We start from the raw sequence: 17617 nt of genomic DNA, 5'->3' as shown, positions 1-17617 counted from the left end.
AGCTGCACTCCTGGCGTGTATCAGGAGTTGTGCAGCCAGCAGCAGCAGGGAGGTGATGGCCTCTTTGTATGCAACACTGATGAGGCCGCACCTCAAGACATTTTGTAGAATCATAGAATGGCCTGGATTGAAAAGGACCACAATGATCATGTCGTTTCAACCCCCCTGCTATGTGCAGGGTCGCCAGTCACCAGACCAGGCTGCCCAGAGCCACATCCAGCCTGGGATGGGGCATCCACAGCCTCCTTGGGCAACCTGTTCCAGTGTGTCACCACCCTCTGTGTGAAAAACTTCCTCCTAATATCTAACCTAAACCTCCCCTGTCTCAGTTTAAAACCATTCCCCCTTGTCCTATCGTTATTTCCTCACACTTCAGTCAAAGATAAACGTTCACTCACCTACTAGCATTGCTGTAGACAACTACATTAAACTGAGTACAAATTTTGCCCCATCTCATTATTTTATAATCCAATTTGTTAAATGCTTCCTGTTTTTCCTTCAAAGAGGTTTGTGCAAATGCAAATTTAAGTGATGTCCCTTTAAAAAGCTAGAGTAAAATTGGCATTAGCGTTCACACCTGTGTGGAGCAGAGTGTATGAGGGAACAAACCTTGAGTCAGAACTGATAAAAGGCTGCTCCCTGAGCCTTCTCTTATCCTGGGAACAAGGCTGTTAAGCTTCCTAGTCTAGTAAAGAGTTGTAAAAATGAACATGGAGTCTCCATGCTGTGAGCAGAGGGCTGCAAAGGTCTCTCTAGCTGAGATTCTGATGTGCTTTGGGCACCCTATAAGCGAAGAGCAAGCCTGGGCTATTTGCTTTCAGTGCTGCTGCAGAATGAAAGAATTAGCCCAAGGGCTGTACCCATCACTCCATTCTGTATTCGTAAAAGGTCCTGGGAGCATCTTTATTCATGCTGATGGCACTGTTTCCTTCCGGGTGTATCATAAGTCTGGTAAGAGCATAAGTAGCTGTGGATGCCAGGGGTTGTTTCTGTAATTGGTTGAAATTTAGGGACAAAGCAGACGAAAACTTTTTATTTTTCCCCTTCTTTGTATGCACAGGTTGTTCTCACGGTGTAGGCTGCTCTTCTGTCTATACTTTATTCTGAAGGTGTATACATAAGATGTAATGCAGATAAGCCTGCCAATTTTTCTGATAAAATTTTTCTGACTGTGGAGTTCATTGCTAGGCTGATTCTGCAGGGACAAGAGTGGGTAGTAAAGAATGAAGACGAAGATCCATTGCCTTCCTTGTGATTAGATATGTACTAACAAAGAAAAGAAACTAACCAGCGGTACTTAAATTGGGGCTAATAGTCACAGTAAATAAAGGATATCTTGCATTGCTTGGCAGGATTCTTGAAAAACAAACCTGTTTATCTAAAAACTGTTGATCAATGCCTGTGCAGTTATCATTCTGCCCTATCTCCTCTTGTTTCCCTTTCAGATGCTGGCAGCATTCAGCAGTCAGAGGACAAGGTAAGCCTGTGTCTTCGCTTTTGTATATGAGCAGATGTAATCCTGCCATGTAGAAAGCTAGTATGGGAGACGCAGGCATCTAGCTGCCTAAAACTTTATTTACATTTACTGGGTACTATGTGTGTGACTGTCCCCTGTAATCTGAAAAATGAAATAAGATGTTAGGAGTGAGCTCCAGTAAGACTATGGGACTGGGAAACAAACAGCGTGCACCAGTGCTGCTACTGTGGAATAGTGCATAGGCTTTTTGTCCTGGTAACATCATTTAGAGTTGCTAGATAAGCCATTTAAAAGCTTAACATAGCTCACTGGGGAGTGTTCCAGGCTACTTGAAGAGCAGTCAGTTGCTTTTTGAGTCCTTCTCATCCTGAGAGATGTGCTCAGCCCTGTGGGGCAGCAGCAATAGGGAAGTGAAGGCTGTGGTGTTGTACTGCTTCCTTGGCTTCTGTCTGCAGCTGCTGGAGTACCTGGGAGTGGTGATCTATGAAGCCTTGGACTGGGGAATTGACAGCCAAGTTGAGCGAGAACTGAGTGATCCGCTGGATAAACTGCTCTGCCTCATGTTGAAACTGGATGATGAGGGAATGAAGCCAACAGTCACCCTGCAGGATGTTATCAAGGTTTTCTTCTTCTTAAAACATAAGCTGCTTTAGAGAAGCTGATGGCTAATCATGCTGTTAACCAGGATGACAGACTGTTTCTGGGGAGTAGCTGGGCAGTTTGTTGGATGGGGGGAAGGTGTGGCTTTTCTGTCAGAGGTGGAAGGCTTAAAACATCTAAGGTGTGCTCAAATGTCTATGGAAAAGAAACTAAGGAGGAAGTCTGAACATGGCTCTCACAGCTATGTCTACAGGGTTCTTCAGTGTGTCGTCTCCAACAGTAGTATTCAATACCTAGAAGACTACAGATATTGAAATAAGTCACTTGTCCATAATAATTTGAATGTCGCAGCTCAAACTCTCTCAGCCATAATTTAAGAAAACAAGAAACTGCCTGAGCCCTGGTCTAAGCAGGGTGGGGTGCCAAGGGGGAAAACAAGATGACAAGTGACTCCACCTGCTGTGTTTTGTTGTGGTTTGGAAGCTTTCCCTTCCAGGTACTTATTTCAAAGCACAGCTTGTGGAGATCAGGATATATAAATCACACACCTAATGAAGTTATTGTAAATATAAGATTTGGCGTTTTGCTTCTTTGCTCCTCTGCGTCTACAATAAAATAAACAAAAAGATACAAAGGACCAATGAGAAAAATGATTTTTAACCACAGATTGAGGGGGAAAAAAAGAATGTTGCTTTCTTCAACCTTCATGTGTTTTTATTTCAAGATTTCTTGTAAACAGTTCCGCTTCTTTCAGGCCTGTGAGCATCACCTGTCCATGCCTTCTGAGGCTACTAGTCATTACAAAATGACCTGCAAGAGTCTTTTTACTGAATTTATTGAACTTCAGAAGCTTGTGTCCATCATCCAGACCTCCAAAGAGGTATATTTGGCATCACCCCTTATCTACTATGCCTTCTACCTCCATAAATTTGATCTAGTTATAATCTTCCCATTGCATTAGAAATGGAGTAACCTAGCTGATGGTCTGTTTTCATAATATGAAACATTTCTCTGCATCACGCTAGCATTTTATTGTAAATTGTGAATGTTTGGGTGTTGGGGCCTCTAAGCTTTTCAAGTCATCATTAATAATTTATACTGTATAAATGGGAAAGCACTGGACAGCTCAATGTGATGACCTCTTGTGCTCCCTTTTAGAGTCTAAAAAAAATGGATGAGGAAGATTTGCTGGAAACTCACATGCAGAAGAAGGAAAAACAGTGGGTAAGGGATTTAATTCCTTCGTTAGAGGAGGTTGGGCTTGTTTGTCTACCCTTGCTCTCTGAGGCTTCCTAGTGACTCCTTTGTTTAAAAAAAAAAAAAATAGAGCTTGAACATCAGTTACACTTGTTACATTGTTTAAGAACTTAAGCAGTTAAAGACTTGTCTGCAAAACAAGCTGGGATGTGAACTTGAAGTTAAGCTATTTCATGTGTTTACCTCATGTGGATGCTTTTTCTGCACAAAGAGCCTCTTTGTGGTTCAACTTAAACCACTTCTAAAAGTGAAATTGGAGGCACTCTTTGGAATAAGTGTCCACAAGTAGTTACTCATGCTGTTTCTTCCTGAAATTAGTCCCACACTCCATCTCTTGGCAGGATTTGATACCTGTCAAAAGGAATCTGTTTCTTTCTATAGTTGGATTGACAACTCCCAGAAGACTTCCTGTTGATGGTCAGAGTGGACTGGTGGACTAGATCACTTTAATCACGTGGAGTCTGCTAGTTCAGGGCTGGAGGGCATGAAAGTAACTCCATCCATCCTTATGGTTGTGGAGCTCCAGCAGCTCGACAAAGGCATGAAGGAGGGCAGGGCTGGAGATGTAGCTCCTACCTTCTGTTTTTTGTGTTACTTGTCCTTCCATTCTGTCTTTCTGTAGATCTTGGAATGTGTTTGGGGCAGAGAAAGCAACTTATTCTACTCTCTTCCAAGGCCCTACACAGTCAGGGCTCAGTCAGAAACAAATAGCTCTTCTGGCTGGAGCTCTGCCCAGCATAAACAAATGCTCTGTAGTCTGGAGTCTGTGGAGACAAACGGCAAGCCCCAAGAGACTTGTGGACTTGCTCTTTTTGTCTAAATAGCACTTGCTTTGAAGCGTGCTCAAACTATTCGTATGAAAATGTTTGTGAAATGTGTGTTTGGGCATATTCTCAAATTTGTGATCTATTAAAATAAGCTGGCAAGCTATCTTAAACCACAAACTCATCAACTGCTGTAGCACTTTTCTGCAGGGAATACATGAATAAATACATGGGCTTTGACATGTGGCCTGGAGGCCAGTGTATTTGGCCTCTGCTCCTTCAGGAGACATGAATTCCAAAAGCAGGATGTCTGTTGCAAATCCTTTGCCTTTAGTTTCCAAGTCCCTAAGCACCAGTTCACTGCATCACTCTGACAAACTCTTGAGTTTAAAATAACCAGGGTGCCGACTTCACTGGGATTCCAGATTGGAGCTGATGCCTTAAGTAGTGCCAAGCAGTTAATGCTGTCTTTTCTATCTTGACCACACTTTTCTATCTTGACTGCTATGAAATGGGCTTTCTGAAACACATACAGCAACCTGATATCATGCAGGGTTGTTTGGTCTCAGCAGAGCTGATTCATGTGTCACCAGACAATCTTCTGCTTGAAATCTAAGCACCAAGATCTTTTGGGAACAGCTATCTTACCACTTAAGATGTTGAACAGAATGGAAAGTGTTTAGTATTGAATAGGAGACAAACACCAATCTGTTTGCTTAGCTCTTTCTTTGGTAGGACTTTAAGAGATTTTTGTATATGTGTGTGTTCTCCTACACAATAAATTATGATAGTCAAGGAGATATGGCTACCATTTCACTGCTCTTTTTTTTTGGAAGTGAGATACCACTGTTGCAAAACCCAGCTAAAACAATCCAATTAAATGTCTTTCTCCTTGAAGGCAGCCTATCAGTCACAGTTTACGTAAAATTTTTCTGCTATTATACCAAGATATCTGAAGGCATAATTTGAGAGAACGCACTTCATCCTGTAAAAGGAAGATGGATATGAATTTAAATCAGAAGTTCTGTTCTGAGGCAGTTTTCTAAAATGTTGCTTCCTTCTTTACTGCTAATAATACAATCATTTTCATATTCAATTTGCCTTTGGGAACTAAATAAGCTGTTGACTTTGCTTTTCCGTTACAATGTTGTCTAAACAGGCTATTGAGTGGATTATGTTTTGTGTGTTTTTTTTTTTCCTATCTTTAACTTTTGTTGTGCTATCCTACACGCCTGAGCATCCTGTGGAAACAGGTATTAATACAGGAACAGGATGAGAAGATATGAGTTATCAGCTTATGTCTCCAGGCTGTAACCACTAACATAAGTTGCTGTTAGAGATTGCTTTCTCTTTGTCTTCCTCGAGTTTGTGGGCTCTTCAACTCTTGATTTCCAAAAGTTCAGAGGATTTTAATTATAAGACTTGAGATTTCACTCTCAGTGTTTCCTAGAATGCAATAATATGAAGACAGGAAAGAAGAGGGGGAAACCAAAACAAAAACTCTCCTGGTACATGGAATGCTTGCAGGAATTACTTCAAGAAGATGGGTCTTAAATACCTAGTAACAAAAACTGTGTTTTGATGAAGTACGTTCATAAAGTTGATGACAAAAATCAGGGATAAACCTGGTACTATGCCCTAATCTTCAAGTGGGTTAAGGGGAACTGTTGAGAACACACTTTGTTTCTGCAAGACTTCAGTTACTCAGTTTGTCCCATTAACAGAGAGGGAGAGAGTGCTCTTCCATGAGTTCTAGCCAGTTGTTGACTTGTTTCTCACTGCATTCTCCTAGACATCCCTGTGGCCCAGTGTCATCTGTGAACTGCAGAATGGTGTAAAGCTACGGAAGGCCACCGAGCGACCACAGCGTCCTGCTCCTCTGAAAGAATGTACCTACTCCCCTTATGAATTACTTCTAGATGATATTCGGCACAAGAGGTACAAACTTCGGAAGGTGAGTGACTACAGCCGGGACAATTTTGAAACCATCTGGTTTCTAAACGATATTTGTTTTGACTGAAAGGCACTCCTCAGATCTTTCTCAAAGGTACATCCAGTCCAAAAGTATTTAGAGCTCCCTCTCAGCTCAATATTTGATTGCTATGTTTACCCAACCAAACACTTCATTTCCAGTAACTTTCTAATTTGGTGCAGCCAAACCTTTATGAAGCTGGATAGTAGGCTTGTTTCCCCTCCAGGGGTCAGTCAGTTCCTTCTCCGGTGCAATTAAGCTGCCTTGCACAAAACAATTCCATTAAAGAAACTCTTGCCTGCTCATGCTTTTGTACTCAAGACACTTGTTTTTACAGGCTGCTTGAGTTGTGCCATGCTTGGCATCTCTTACTAGATTTCTTGCCTTAGCTGCTGTGAGATGTATGAAAGTGTAAAATCACTATGGAGTTAGTGCTCTGCTCAGCCTAAGGCAGAGGCCTGTAGGAGTGTATACGAGCTACTGCAGGAGCTTAGGCAGGATGACAAAAAAAAAAGTTCAACTGCTTCCAGGGCAGCTGTGGTGCTGACTCAAGTGATAAAGGCTTCCAGCAATGTTGATGTTGGTGAAGATGCACAGATATAAAATTGACTGAGTGCCTCTGATGGTTTGTGATGCTGTTTACTTGCTGCAGCTTGAGCTGGGAATGATGAGCAGATCTAAAACACTGGCATAAGGCTTTGTGGCATTGGTGTGTTTTGCAAACAGACATCTTGGCAGAAGATGAGACACAACTCCACTTATAATAAAGACCGATATTTTAAAAAGTGAAAAGTTTGCTTAGCATGCTAGACATCAACATTTTTTTCCCTCCTTGCTGGCGCTCTTAGAGTGCAAGGGATTGAAATCTTCAGCTGAGCCCTCATAAAACCCTAACTCTCACTTTTGATTGTGGCGCCAGCCTTCAGAGAAGGCTTTTTAACGCTTATCTGGAGACTAATTTGTTCGGAAATACGTGAGTAGTAATAGAAAGGAGAAAATACATTACAACTACTCATTTCATTGATACTGTTATATACTGTAAAGCACTATGTAGTACAGAAACATAACTGAAGGTGGCAGGATGAACTGGCTCTTGATTTCTTTTTTCTTTTTTTATTCCCTGTGGTTGACGAGAAGCACAAGCTTCAATGTGAAGCGCATTTGTCAAAAATACTGCGAGAAGGAAAGGAGTACTTACTGTTTCAGCCTTTGTTTGAGAAGTCTCTTAAACAAGGATTTCCCCATGTGCAAAGCTACTTTAAAGCTCCCGTGGCAAACAGTGGTCTAATTTGCAAATTAATTAAAGCTCAGCTAGTGGTATTTTACCTGCACTCTCATGTATTCTGCAATTGTATACACAAGGAAAGAAAATGGCATAGCCTTGAAGTAAGAGTAAGTGGGCAAGGCAGATAAGTCAAGTTGTACATGTATATATATTTTTTTTTCTGTCCTCTCTACAGCAAGCATAGGCCTTGATGAGAGAAACAATCTGCCTCACAGAGTACCTGCACTGCAATTCTATCTTGCTATTTTTCCCAGTTTATGTAGGGCTGTAAACCAGACTCTGGGACTCTAGTTTATGCATACAGCTGCCTGCTGCTACAGGTCTTGTTATGGTCTTGTTAACCCATCAGTAACTCTCCTCCTTGGAGCGGAGTTATCACTGATGAAAGTATTGTGATCAAGTCCTGACATTAAAATATGACTACAACATTTTTTTTTTCAGTGGCTTCTTAGAGCATTTTGAGCTGCTAGGACTAGAATGCTGTCTGCTTCCTATGCATGCTGAAAGGGATGTGCAGGGCTTCTGATTATCTCTTGCCATAGGCAAAGCTGTCTCTACAAGAAACCTTTAAGCAAACTTCATCGCTCTACATTTTCCTACAGCTTTTTTTTAATTTCTTCTCCACATTCCTTATTCTCAATTTTTTTTTTTTGAGTTATTCATTGTGCCACTGAATGGGAAGATATACAAACTGTGGAGAAATCTATTGCTCAAGTGCCATTTCTGCTTTTTCAGGTGATCATCGAGCAAAAATGCAAAACCCCCAGCAATGCTGTAGCTGCTCCCAAGCCTCATCTAAAACCTGTAGGTGATTTGGTGCTGTATCTAATGATAGCAAAGCAAGATAACTTCAGAGTTGATAGGATGGTTTCTGGGAATATGAATTTAATATTTTAACTACTGGTTTGGATTTAGATAAGGGCTAAATTGTAATTAATTGTTGGGCAGAACCTGCTGCCAACACATGGGATTAGGAAAATGGGAGGTGGCAAATTTTCAGAGAAAGATGATCAGTCTATTTCCACTGTTGCTACTTCTATCTGGAATACTTTGTGGTCCTGAAAGTATTCCTATACTACTTGATCAAGCCTTGTTTCAAATCTGAAAGTTGCTGAAATGTTCTTTAACAAACACGTTATCTAAAGCTTCTCTCTAGTACCTCAAAAGTCAAGAAATGAGGTATGGAAAGCACAGATGTAGAGGGCTCAGTGCCATCTTGAGTGAGAGGCACTTGTACGGCAGTACCCTTGCTGAAGCTTTAGTTCTGTCACCACTGTCTCCCCACTTTAGCTACTGGCTCTTTGCAGTGCTATACTCTGCCTGCAGGTGCTGGAGTGGAAGCCGAAGGAGTGTGTGCCATCAGAGCCTACCTTACACAAACAGCTCATGGCAGAAATTAAGCAACCACGGAAGCTTCAATCGTCATCAGCAAGGGAAAGTGGGAGCAGGTCTAAAGGTATGAGCTACAAAGTGACCTTATCAAGCATACAACTGAAGTCACCAGAGTTCGGTTGTATGCTTGATAAAAAATAATGGGTAACATATAAGGTAAGGGGGGAGGGAATGCAAACTTTGTTTGTAAATGATAAGAATATTTCTAGAAAATTCTTTGTGGTTTATTACGTCTTGAAGATGTTTCAAACTGTTCTTTTTTTATATAGAGAGTTGAATTTGTCAACTGACTTAGAAAGCAGGATTTCAATAATTTCCTAAAACTAAAATATTAAATAACAGGGCAAATATCAAACTCTGATTACGTGGGTATAAGATGTGTTACTTTCTTGCCAGAACATATCTTACTCTGTGTGTATGTATTCTTTCTTTCACTCCCCTCACCTCACCCAGAAATGTCTGTAATTCCAAACATTGCCTTGAAATCTCTGAATAATAGTTTTTTAACATCCCAAGATGCCAGTGCAGCATTTCAGATCGTCAACGCAATAGCACAGCATCCAAGATCAGGAGCTCAGGTAAGGCTTTAAATGAAAGGGCTGAATATGTATAAACAGTCTATTCTAGGCATTGTATCTGTACAGATATGTACCTTAGAATATCGAGTTCAAATCGTAGTGTGAGCAGTCTTGTTCTTCAAAAGTGAACAAACATGATACTGTTATGTTCACTGGAGTCCTTGACTCTACAGAAACTCGTGTGATTTAAGATTTAAGAGTTTAAACACTTCTTGTTATGACATGAGTGTGGCCTATAACTCTAAGGTCTGCTGATCACTAAAACTAGGTATTCTCAAAATCTTGATACACGTAGGAGAAATTTTGGCACATATTAGCCAAACCCCTACTTTCACCTTACAGTGAGGCAACTGATGCTAGATGCATTTGCATTTCATGTGATTTAGTTACAGGAAGCAACTTTACTGGTGAATTCCCACTCTTCTGCCTGGGAAGCAACTAAAGGAGCACCAATTTTAAGTAAACTGGGCTATGCAGACTTTGGGTTCTTTAATTCCATAGCCTGATCTTGACTGTGTGGTTCTGGGATTCAGTCTGAGCACAGTCAGAAATTCTATGGAACAGAACTGAAACCCTAACACATTATGCCTAGCACAGATGCTCTGGCAAACAAACAGGAATCTGTTTTCTGTAAACATTTGTCTGAAATGCATTTGCTTAACTGAGGAAAATGGATATGAATTAATAAAAGCAGAAAATCTTAGCTATATTTGCACAAGAATGTGCTACTTGTTGGAATATTCAGTGCTTGAGAACTATTGGTGTATTATTGTGGACTAGAAAGACCTTCTCTATGGAGGTTGCAACTTTGTTCTGCTTTTCTAGAGAAGCTAGAAACTATGCTCTCTAGAGCATTGGGTTTGAACTAAGTATTAGTGCACCTAACTGTTTTCCAGTGTTGGTATATGTGAGCCAGAACTAAGAAAAATGGCAAAGCATTCTGAAAGCTGTAAAGAATCTAGTGAAGTTGGTTGCTGACCCATTGAAAATTTGGGACTAAAATCAGCATTGAACTTGATTGAGGTGATAACAGATGAATCTGAAACTTAACCGGCTTGACTGGAGCTTCCTGTTTGGGGAAAATTTACTTGCAATTGACTCTTGGAACACTAAGTTTCTAAATATTCTACATTGCTTTCCTTCCTCCTTCTACTTCTGATTAAGCCTTGTGCTGTTTCTGGTCGATTCCGAGTCCTGGGTTTTGTTTAGTAGTAGTTAGTCTGAGCAAGCTTAAGAGTACCTTGTCCTCTGGTCTACAGGAAACGACTCCAAAACCGTCTTCCAGCACCCAGCTTGCCTCAGCCAGGTCATCAGTAGTGTCCTACAGCAGCACAGGTCAGTGCTGTTTTTGCTACGTGTGTAAACCAGGTGGTGACAAAGTACAGTCAGTGGCCTACTGGGCTGCCATAAACTTAACTCAGGGCTTACTGTACTGCACTTCTCTGATCACTTACAGGTACTTGACAGAAGAAGCTCCAACACTAAATCATGAGTCTGGGAAGGTGTCCTTAGAAAACCATTCCTCTGCAGTTGATTGATGCTTGTACATCTCCTGCAGCTTCAAAACAATGATAGCATATCCCAAAAGGCATAATTGAATTCACAGTAAAAGCTTAATGAGCCTTTTGAATGTTGAAGTAGAACACTTGATTTTATTAATCTAAATGGTGTTAATGAAGGCTCATCACTTCCTACTGACAAGCATAATTACAGTAATCTCTGCTTTTTATGATCTGAATTAATGGAGTTTGAGAAGGAGAGATGCAAGCCTAGCTGTCTTCAGAAGGCAGTGTCATGCTCTTGACTGTTCAACTTTTGGGGGGAACATTTTAGAATCTGCCAGCCCATTTCTTTTCTGCAGTCTGAAACTTTCTATGCAGGTCTTGCTGCAGATCATACACTTCCTCCCATGAGCATACCTGTGCTAGGAGACTTCCAGCCTAACAGTGTCCTGAACGTTGGCCAGCAGCAGCTGCATCCTTTCAGAGGAAGGTCCAAATCTTTAGACACTGGCCTTCAAAGCAAGAAAATTGTAAGTCTGGCATATCAGCTGCCAAGCTGTTTTAATATATCTGATGATGATTCCAGCGTGCACCTTGAACCTTGTGTACATGTATTGAGCATGTTATGTTGGTTTTATTCAAGCCATATTGTATGCTCAACTTACGTTGGGATATTATTTTTTTATTTGGAGGCAGTATAAAACTTGTAGTGTCCCTGTAGGGATCTGCATTGCTCTTTCTCCCACCCCTGGATAAACTTCTAATCTTATCATAACCCTGACCTCTTTGTGCACCAACATAGTGGGGGGATGCAGGTGGGCTAGGCTCCCCACCTAGATAAAAACTGGTGATCTTGTTGAAAAGGAAAGAAAAAATAGCTGCTACTTGTGTGGGGCCTGTGGGTCTTTGGCGAAAGATAAGGCAAGAGCATTGTGCTGTAGAAAGAGAGCCTGTACCATAGGTGAGAAGGGGAAAAGAAACCATCTGTGCTGTGTAGAGGGTAGTAGAGTTTTCTGGAGATGGGATTAAATGCTTCCCTAGTGCAGGTTCTGTAAACTACTTGAGATTTTGACTAAAATCTCAAAAACTAAAGCAGTATTCCCTGAAGTGTGCTCTACTAGCGACATATACAGCCCATCAGCAGAAGTGAGTTCTGGATTTAAATGCTGCTGAGCCTCTTGGGGCTGAGTTTTGAGAATAGCTTTTACAGTGTGTGTGTATTTAGCTCTTTCTGATGCTCAACTTCTGTCTTTGGACAGGACTTTTACTTTCCTACTACAAGGCCATCACCTACCATTGCTGAACTGATTGGAACAAGATATGCAATGATAGTGCTGAAAAGGGGAGGCTTTTCCCAAGGACGTAGTGATGGTGTCTTTCCAAGAGCAAAGGTATGTTTCTTTCTTGTAGAGTGCTGTCCTTGCCTTGATAGAAGCTGCCTGGTTTCATGTCTCAGTGTTGAACTGCTGAGGTACTCTGCCTCAGTTCTTCCTGTTCATGCAGCTGATCTGAGTTTGTCCCTAGGCTGTATAGGATCTTTTAATACTTGTGCTGTGATGGCTTCCAATCAAGCTTAGGCTGTGTAAATTCCCTAAATAACAGCGTAGCCTTCATTTAATATTTCATCTGTTATTTCTATGCTAGTACAGCTGATCACCATTCTTGTTGTCCAGCTCTGAATTCATAAAGATATAGATTGAAATTTGGTACACAGAGAAGCAAAGGCTTTTAATTCAGGCTCTTAACATTTGAGTTGTGCTGACCTAAGCCATCCTGCTGAGGGATGAATGTAAAGGCTGGAGAGATGAGGGAGGTAGAGAATGCTACAGCACAGGACTGTTGCCTGTCTACTCTGCTTACTTATTCACAGCCTGTTCTAGAGGGCCTGCTTCCACCAGCCCTTCAAGAGCAGATGTCTTTAGAGCAAGCCCTTTGCAACACAGATGTGAGGAATTTCATGCTGCTTGGCTTTGGGGTCAGCTTCTTGTACTCACTAAAGTAGCAGTATACACAGAGCCAAAGAGTTCTGCTAGCGCAGCTTTGATAGTTCCACTCCTGCCACATGAATCCCTGTTTCCTTCTCACCTTACTTAACCAATGTTGCTTTAATTTGCTTTCTCTCTGCTTATTCTAAAATGGCTCTCTTACCCCCTTTGTGTTCTCACTGTTGAAGTTTTTTTTTCTTTTAGCTTTCTCAAGCTCTGCTTCTCAAGATAATATCACTTCTGACTGCCAGCTGTGTATGAATGTTCTTTTTATAAAGTTCAAGAGACTCATCAGCTTCCTTATGACTCATTTATTGCTTCAGGATTGGATTCAAAGTTGCCCTGACTTAATCTCTTTGGGATTGTTGCAGTCTACCTCAAAGAATGTCTCTCTTCTTCCCTCTCTTAACTAGCTACTGTTACGCTATTGCACAATACAGCTATTGTTTGTTCAAGAGCCTCTTTTTAAACTCCTGTTGTCTGGCAGCTGCTCCAAACCTCTGCATCATAAAAACAGAGACTTACAAATAAGGCCTCTTTTGCCTTTTTAGCTTTTAATTCCTGTGTCTCTGCTCTCTTTCAATGGATCTGCTATTCTGTGTGGATCTAAAGCCTTGAGAAGGTTAGCTTATACGCTCACTCTTTGGCAGGCAGTGGATACTGTTGGTTGAAAGATATTTCCTGTTGGTATTCACAACATTTTCCATTTCACAGATCTGTTTCAGCTGCCATAAGCAGATGTTTCTTAAGTGGCCTTACAGCTGTTACCTCTGCAGCAGGTGAGTGGGTATGAAAGGAGTGAATGACGATGGAGAGAATAGTAAAAGAATAGCAGTGAATGCTTAGAATTCATGTGGTGGCAGTCCTTGGATTGGAATGGGTTCCTTAGCCTTTCAGTTCTGCCTTACTCCACAAGCTAGGCTGAAGAACATGGGAAAACTTACCTCTGAAGTGATATCTCAATATTAATTCTTAGTAGTAGCTAGCAGTGTCCAAATTTACTGTGCAAGCATAATGCTCAATTCTTCTCAGCTATTACTGTCTTCATTTTGCTCTGTAGGTTGGATTTTACTTCAGCCAAGGGCTTGAGTAGGTTCTGGAGAGCCTTTTCAACACAACTTTCTATTCAGGACTGGATAAGTGGACTCTAGACCTTGTGACTGGGAAAGGAATTGGGCCCAGTATTATCCACTGATTTGTCAAAGTTTTTCTCTTCATAGGAGAGGAAAAGAGAAATTTCAGGCTCTCCCAGGCTCATTTAAGTCTATTTGAAGCAGCAGCAAAGTGCTGCATTGAATACAAGCAGTAACTAAACCAGTGATTGTGACTTTGCTGCAATCACAAACTAAGACTCTGGATAAGTCATCCTTAACTACAGCACCTGTGTTTACTGAGCTTTTTCTCAAACATAATGCTGATTATTTCTTTTTCTTAGTGTCGTCTGCTGTGACTGCTGCATCAAGGCAAGTCTAGTCTTTACAACAAACGTTTTCTCTGTACTTCACTTAGTCATAGGAAGCTTTCCTTCATCCCACTGGTACCTCAAATCTACCCTCTAGCTTGTTGCTAAGAAAAGAGGCAGTAATAGAAGATGCAAAACAACTAGGAAAGAAAGGCATGTCAGCTGAAACAGCTCTGGTTCCTCTTCCTTTGATCCTGTGTAAAGTTGTTGGGATTACTCTGTGCTCTATTTATGCGAGGGTCAGGGAGTTCACTGCATTAATGTTTATCTTCTAAGTGTAGTAATAAATCAACTACATGCCATGCACTCTTTCCTTCTAAGAAGAAGGGTTTCCCCGAGAACTCAGGTGACTTGTGTTGTGATTCTAGATGTCCATGCCCTTCAGAATGTGTGTACATCTTCCACTTCATTTCTTAAAACTTTTGAGACTCTCCAGAGAAGAAGACCCAGCTACTCAAGAGCAGAAGAACTCAGAGGTGCTGCGTGAAATAGAGCAATGGGAGTGTTATAGGTAAGCTAGGATAGAGGTATTATGCTTTTACCTTGAAAGGTGTTACCAGATACTTGTCAGCAGGTTTGTTTACCTGTGCATACAGCTGCATTATGTAGTCTCATTCTGGTCAACTGAAAGTTTCACCGAATGACTGGTCTAACTGATCTACAGTTCATACAAAGTATTGCAGTCAGATGCAGAACATTCTTAGTGAAAGACTCATTTGTCTGAGAATTTCCCAAATTCTCACTGTGTTCTATATCCTCAGCAGCTGGGGGTATTTCCCTGCAATCCAAGAGTACCCTATCTTGGAAGAGAAAAATGTGAAAGGTCTAAGGTATAACTGACTGAAGAGTAATGCAGCGGATGGTTTTCTCAGTCCTCCTCCAAGCAGTCCTTTTCCAGGGACAAAAAAAAAAAAAAAAAAAAAGAAGGGGAATTATTACCAAATGATTTTTTGACAGGTTTGAGTAGAAAATACCTTGTGAGAATAAGTGCAATATCTAGAACTGGAAGCATATGTGCTGTTCTCCTCTTTCCAAATCTATATTTGTGTAAGTTGTATTGGCTGAACAGGTATCTACTTTCTCTGATACTGTTCTCTAATATAGCCAAAATAGTCACAGCAGTTTCTGGTTCAAATGCTTTTGTCCAAATATCAAGCCAGTGTTCACTACAGATGCTAGCACTGACAGTGCCTTGGTCTGGCTCACAATGCAGATGCTGCAGAAGAGTTCTGAGTGACTGCATTACTGTCATACTTCCAGATGTCAAAGAAACATTGTACAGCATATGCTGTAAGTCATAACCTTGGATCAATCACAGATATCTGTTAGCTAGCCCTTCTGTTGAAATACTACTAGTCAGTAAAGAAGTCTCAGTGAATGAAGTTGTTCTGGTGCCTAATAACTTTCCCAAGTGTGGAGCTGACTGCTCCATTGAACCCATCTGCTTATTATCCACTCATTTAGCAATGTTAGATCAGATCTTGGGAAAGGGTGGAAAAAATTCTGTATCCTCCAACAGATACCTGGGTTGATTTACTTGCCTGTCTTCTTTTCCTTTCCTCTCCTGCTCCAGTGTACCTGTTATTTTGGAGCCCCATGGCCTAGCACAGCCTCTGTGCTGTCACACAAGAACTATGGCAAACTGGCTGACTGCAGACATCTGTACTCAATGTGAGCATTATCTGTTGAATGTGGCTTCCAACCAGCAGCAGAACATCCCACTCAGGAGAATTTCCCAGTCTTGGACTAAACTGGAATGACTCCGCTTTATATTTTTCCTGTCACCTGTTCTGTACCTCAATTAAACAGCTTTATGCACTTTACTGACATAAAGGCCTGAGTAAAAGACTTTCCTGCTGCTTAGTCTAAGCGGGAAGTACAGTTAGTATTTATGTATTGTAAAGCATTATAAAGCATTGCAATTTTTAGAATTGTTTTAATCCTTTTATGTTTCTTTGGGGGAAAATAAATGTTGAAGCACCATCACGGCTCTAGCGTTCCTCCTTTGCACCTGCAGTTGTCGTTGTTCTGTGGCACTGTTTGCATTCATTGCTAAGCAGTCTTTGTCCTCTATCATGAGTATAGGGAACTCTTAAGCTAAAACCTCTATTTGTGAGAGTCTTGGAAGTGGAACTCAGTTATGTGATCGCAACACCATACATTTTGCAAATAATTCTTCCTTCACGATAACTCACTACAAAGCACCTGAACTCGTTCCTGTGATATATGTACCATCGTAGTGATGGCTGTAAAGCAGCCTGCTCAATCTGCTTGCCCTGGAATTGCTCCTGATTTTTTTCTTTGTGCCAGCTATGCCTTGACAGCAAAGTTTTCCAGGTCGCTGAAGTATCTGGTCTATCTTGATGCCATCACTGCCTGAGAGAGGATAGTTGTTTTGTACAGAATCTTGATTTTATTTATTTATTTTTTTTTTCTTGTACTGACTTACTGCTTTGGAGTAGTGGAACTACGGCAACCTGTGTAACACTGGAAAAAAATTGGTGAAATTTTTATTTGGTTAAAACCAGAAATGAGATATTTGATAGTATGTTTCTCCCCAAGAATTGCCAGTGTGGAAGGGGATGTAGGTGTTCTGATTTTTTTTTTTTTTTTTTTTTCCCCAGAATTCTACCTGGTGTGGTTTGCGGAGTCTGGAAAAGACAGTGCTGAGGGATACAATGGACTTATAGCTGGCATGAGCCATACCAAAGAAAATAGTGGTTGAGAAGGGGAAAAGAAGGGCCAGTTCCCCTGGAGAGGGGAAGAAAGACATGTTTAAGTTGAGCTCAAGGTGTGCCTCCAAAGTGCCAGAAGGGTCAATATCTCCAACTGACTTGTGCTGGCCTGACTGTTTCCTCTAAATTGCTTGTCTGCAAGCTGCTGCCTACATGCGGGTTTGGACAAGCTCTGCGAGTAAATGAATGCAGAGAGGCTGAAGCCTGTGCTTCCTTTTGGAGCAAGTTCAAGTGTTCTTTCAGTCAATAAGGAGGGGTGCAGCCTGCCTGTCCAGGTCCTCTACTGCATCTGCTAATTGCTGCTGCTGGGAGGCACATCCCTATCAGGCAGGTGGGCTCCTTGCGGGCTGCACGGAATGGCAGCCAAGCCACAGCTGTGCTTGCTGGAAGGATGGGCACAGAGTGGGGCTGGGGGCATGAGGTACTCTTGGATGCCTGCTGAGTGAGGTAGTTAAGGCAGAGCAAGAAACGAGCTGAGATCAGCCTGTTTTGATTAATCTGCAAGCTCAAAGAATCTCTCAGAGCCTGAGTGTGGGGAAAAAGCATCCATCGCATTGATGCAGATGATTTATCAGGAGAGCAAAGGCAGTGTTGGGTTCTGTCTCTTG

The 17617-nt window shown here is 41.4% G+C and overlaps 1 protein-coding gene across 1 annotated transcript; it reads left to right on the top strand.

The window, feature by feature from the left end:
- Positions 1-593: 593 nt before the first annotated feature.
- LOC100538662 (protein spire homolog 1-like) lies at positions 594-17219 on the top strand. Its single transcript, XM_085237837.1, has 16 exons — positions 594-951; positions 1446-1477; positions 1933-2097; positions 2832-2957; positions 3236-3301; positions 5891-6052; positions 8091-8159; positions 8682-8811; positions 9264-9325; positions 10585-10660; positions 11206-11357; positions 12087-12218; positions 13527-13591; positions 14248-14275; positions 14643-14785; positions 15848-17219. Exons 1-16 carry the CDS (start codon positions 705-707, stop codon positions 16032-16034), a joined length of 1842 nt encoding a protein of 613 aa, XP_085093963.1. The 5' UTR covers positions 594-704; the 3' UTR covers positions 16035-17219.
- Positions 17220-17617: the final 398 nt, after the last annotated feature.

The sequence above is a fragment of the Meleagris gallopavo genome, chromosome 1 (genome assembly GCF_905368555.1).
Source record: "Meleagris gallopavo chromosome 1, MGAL_WU_HG_1.1, whole genome shotgun sequence".
NCBI classification, from domain to species: domain Eukaryota; kingdom Metazoa; phylum Chordata; class Aves; order Galliformes; family Phasianidae; genus Meleagris; species Meleagris gallopavo.
This window is presented reverse-complemented; position numbering and strand designations above follow the sequence as displayed.